Here is a 5,000-nt window from a genome sequence, read left to right on the forward strand (position 1 = left end):
AGGAATGAATGGAGCATAATACAGTACTGTGTATCCACCATGCAACGTGTTCCACGACAATAGCTTCGAGCTAGTCTCCCTGCCCGCTGCATACCCTGCAACACTGTTGTTTGTGTTCTAGAGCATAACAAAGTGGAATGAGGAATGTTCATGTTGAAGTTGACTACCTTCATATACCTTTTAATTAATCATGTCCCTGCAGGAGTGTTCTGGTTGACATCACTCCTCCCTCCCCGAGGACCCACTCTGGCGCAGCTACAAGGGGTTGTAATCAATAGCTCTCCAACAAGCTATTCAGAGGGCTCGCTGACAGAGTCTTTGCTTGTCAACAAAACACCACAAAATATAGCCTATCTGCAGTCAATCTAACAATGGGGGGTGGGGGGGGTGTATGGTACCCCATGGAGATGCTCCCTCTGATTTTTGTGACTGAAATAGAATCTTCAGGGCCATGACATCAGGCTCCACCCACCTGTGCTCCAGTTTCTTACGGTTGACACACATGGCTCGCTGGTAACCCTGGGCGACGCAGACCTTGTGCCGGCTGCACTTCACCTTCTGACAGGGGTCCTTGGTGGTATCCACGGCTACAGAGGGACAGACAGAGACAGATAGAGACAGACAGAGAGACAGACAGAGACAGACAGAGACAGAGACAGATAGAGACAGACAGAGACAGACAGAGGGACAGACAGAGACAGACAGAGAGAGAGACAGACAGAAACAGAGACAGACAGAGACAGACATAGACAGAAGAGAGAAGCATTGGAAGACAGGCAAGACACAAGACATCAATAATTTTTCTAATTATAAAAAATAAAAATAATAATCTAGAATTACAATTTTCCTTTTAGGGGAGGGTTGGGGCAGGGGAAAATCAACAAAAAGCGACTAGAAATTATGCAGGAAATGCTATAGAATAGAACTAAAATAAAACATTTTCAAAGCTGATTTATAACAACAACAACAAAAAAAAGATGTCAATCAAAAGCGTGATGTTTTGAGTTGGGACTGTGACCGAGTCAAACCTGAGTATTCTTTACAGCTCGTCAAGGAAAAACACACACAGCTTCCGGCTGTTTTCTCCTGTCTCTTGACAGAGACCGCATCTGTTTTACGGTCTGATATGACGGCAGATAGAGAACACATTACCATACATCTGCAGTGTATCAAATGTCTGCACTAATCAGCACACTTGTCGCTCCCTTTCTTTGACGGCTAAATCGTCAAGACGCTCCGAAATCTTATCCGGAAGAGGATGATGATAGCGTAGCTAGATTGCATCAATGAAGGATTTGAAATGAGTCCGGTTTGAAAGACGTTGAGATTCACTTCAAGCGTTGCAAGAGACATGAGTGTCTTGGCCGTCGTTAAAAGTGCAGCTTTTCATCAATAGCTCTGCCTGCAGTCCCTCTTGAGGCTGTCTTCACTGATTGCCTGCAGCCCTGACAGGATTGATTGGGCATCTCTCTCTCTGCCCTGTCTGTCACATTTCTCTCTCCCTCTCCCTCCCTCCCTCCCTCCCTCCCTCCCTCCCTCCCTCCCTCCCTCTCTCCCTCCATCCCTCTCTGTATCTCACAAGTTGAAGAGTTCAATGTCTGGCTCTGGTGTACTAAACGGAGGCAGCAGCAGAGGTGTACTCCACCTCCCTCCCTCCGTGGTCACCTCTCCTAACTGCCAGCAGCAGAGGTGTCCTCCACCTCCCTCCCTCCGTGGTCACCTCTCCTAACTGCCAGCAGCAGAGGTGTCCTCCACCTCCCTCCCTCCGTGGTCACCTCTCCTAACTGCCGGTATAAGAGGGGACATGGGACTGCCTCCTCCATTTCCTTCAGGACAGGAGATAGACAAGAGAGGGGAAAAACACACTGGCCAAGAGGAGGTTTTGGGCATGAGTGACTGTGCTCAGTGAGGGAAAATCTAAGCTGTCACATCCTGATTCAGCATTAAGCAGCTGCTTTGTAGTCAACAGACACAGAGTGGCAGGGCGCCAGATTTCAACCACAAATCTGGTGCGTAGGTGACTGGGTGACACTGGGGCGCTACAGGAGAGAGGTGTGTGTGAATACAGCATTAGCAGGAAGTAGGGGAAACACTTATAAAGTAAGAGCCTGGGCAGGGAGCTAGTATGAGGCAGGCCAGAATGCTGTAGGTGGGAGGGTCTGTACCACTGCTGTTGTTGATGCTATCAAATGATGAATTGAAAAAAGGCAAAGCAATGTTTAGAAAAAAAAACCCCAAAAAAACAAACCTGCTTTGCATCAGTTTGTCAGAATGTATTTCCTAATAAGAGCTTGGCTGGCTAGCATAGCTACTGTAGCTAGGGTATAAATGGCCGACAGGGTTGGCCAAGATATCCAACCCTACTGGGTATCTTACAACAGACAACACCACCCACATAACCCCTCCATCCCTTTCTGTGGCCAGTCACATCCATCCCCCTCCCGATTGATTCAAGAATTACAACGTAGCTTTCTCCTTATGGTTATTGCCACATTAACTGCCACTGTACTGTTTATTCGATGACAGAACACAGGTTTCCATCACATTCCTTTCCCCTCCCAGGGTCTCGCCGTTTACTGAGCTAAGCTGGTCCATGTTTCCATAGAAACACAGCTCAGACTGTTGATATTAGTTTCTGGACTGTGATTTGCAGCTCCCTCACGCTCTGGTGTATTTATGAGCCCTTCCACGGGCGCCTCCTCCAGTCTCCCTCTCTCTAACCACGCTTTTAACAGAGAGAGCCGCCAGCTTAAATGCCCAAATTAGTCCTCCATTTATATAATACTCCCAAATCCTGCTTAGAGAGTAAAGAAAATGAAAGCCAAACAGGACAGATTTAACCTGTATTAAGGGGCTGGTGCGGTGCCGTGGCTGTTTACATGCTATAGTCTGCCTCCTGCCTTTCAACACCCCCGTCAGAAGAAGTAGAGGCCATTATGGTTTTAAATCCTGTGGTAATCACGTCAACAAAAGCAGGTGGGACTGAGCTTACCCTTCACACAATCTCTCAGAGTTTATTAGCTTGCTGAACCATAAATACTATTGAATAATATGATGTAATAACCGTAATAATGTTGGTCATTAGTGGACAAGTCCAGTTTTACGTTTTAGAACGTAATAAAATAATAATGTCATAAAAAAATAATGTCATACATTTTTTTTTTAAATGTCCTTGAGGGATGTTCATCTACTCCAGAAGGGAAACATGCTGTGATCCCAGCACTTTGCAGTTGTGAACTGAACATGCACGCCCTCTGAATTGGACAGAAACCACATGAAAAGCTTTCATCTACCATATATTTGACATTCATATGTGCCTGGTTCTATGTATAATCATCAGAAGTGCTTTAGCTATGTTGGAATGTCTATTCATATTCCATAATTGGACTTCACAATTGGACTTACACATTTCTTTCTTTTTTTTGTCTCTAAAAGCCTTAGACAGAGAGAGAAGGCATCATACTGTATGACAGGCTAAGTCAATTAGTTTCAACAGGGGCTGCAATCAATGTCATGTTAGAGGAGTATTTCATAATGTACAGCATACAGTAATTGGTGGTCCAGTCTTTAATCACTAAGCACCTTTCAGTGTGTTTCACTGTAGAACTCTATTAGAGCTTCTGATTGGATCAGAACTCAACTGAACACTCATTTAGCAATGGATCTTAATGAACAGTTAAGCTGGCTGAACGAATATGAGGAAGCGGGAAGGACCACACTGAATCAATTAGCATCAGTACCTTAGATTAGATTGATTTGACAATTAAAAAAACACATCGCACCAAAGCTGCTTCAGTTGAAGACAGACATGACATGGCATTTAAAACCATTACGGATAACATACTGAAGGCTTATCTCTAGTGTGGTGATCTTACCTAATGTGCTTGTTATGCAATGTGCTGGGACTCTGCAGGAGTACCAGAGAGAGGCCAAATCACAGGAATATTTCTCTTTATCCAGTTGAAGAACAAAATTTGCCCCCGCCCCTCTTCTTGAGGATAGTCATATTACAGTATGCTTTGTTATTAACAATACAGAGCCAGACTTGCCTGCAAATATCCTTCTTATTGCACTGTCAACTGCCAACCCATAAGGCTGTGCACAGTCATTTTTTCTCAAGCCAAAAAAGCCAGAGGGAGCCAAGGCAGATTCATCTGTTCAAAGGGTACGATTTCAAGGTCAGAAATGACAGTTCCTCTTTTGCTGGCAGGTTGTCCCCTCCGAGATGCCGTAATGACTCTCAAACCCACTTCAGGCGGTGTGGCAGCGCCGGGCGTCTAAATCAGTCCACTAAAAGGCTGTGGAGGAGGTCTCTGATGCTGTCAGGTCTTTTGTAATATCCAAGGGTAGGACTTCCACCTACCCACACTTTTTTTGTGCGCTGCCTTGTTAAAGTTGTGATGAAGAGGGGCCCGATCAATTAGGTCTGCGGCGCTGGTCCCGCTGGGGGGTTGGGCTGAGGGATGAATCAATGGTATTCAAATGAACGCCGCCCACACTAGAGCAAGTGGAATGCAGCCTTTTGGGCCTCAGCATTAGCTACCCCCCCCCCCCCCCCACCCCGCAGTAAGCACAGATGATAGGGATGCATCACAGAGAAGTGGGATTTTAGCTCATCATACGCCTTTGAAGCAATTCCGACTGAACCATCTTCTTTTGGAGGCTGAGGCCGCGTGGGCGTGGTGGTACAGTACAGCACACCCGGACCCCACAAACTCTCACACTGCTCAAAAGCAACGCACACGTAATCCTCCGGGCCAATGCAAATTGGTGGGGGTGGAACATCTGAATGGTATTGTTTTACACAGTCTATGCTGATAATAACGGTTCACTCCTCCAGACTATCCAGATGTTTTCTCTCTTAACTCACTGGTGAATAAGGTCGCCCGGATTTGTCAACATTCTAGAGTGCCGAGGGTGTTTTTATTCACCAAAGATGCATCAATTATGATGCTTCATTGTGGAGAATATCACAGTATTGTTGCTAGGTAAATACCACA

General features: G+C 45.8%; 1 protein-coding gene across 1 annotated transcript in view; it reads right to left on the minus strand.

The window, feature by feature from the left end:
• Positions 1-5,000, minus strand: part of LOC310817296 (testican-2) — a gene marked incomplete at both ends in the record, with an annotated part of 34,162 nt that overhangs the window by 10,056 nt on the left and 19,106 nt on the right. The window contains one exon of the mRNA XM_083687808.1: positions 473-587. Coding sequence (XP_083543934.1) covers positions 473-587 — 115 coding nt within the window. The remainder of the gene's footprint in view (positions 1-472; positions 588-5,000) is intronic.

Source organism: Argentina silus, assembly GCF_951799395.1.
Source record: "Argentina silus genome assembly, chromosome: 16".
Taxonomy (NCBI): Eukaryota; Metazoa; Chordata; class Actinopteri; order Argentiniformes; family Argentinidae; genus Argentina; species Argentina silus.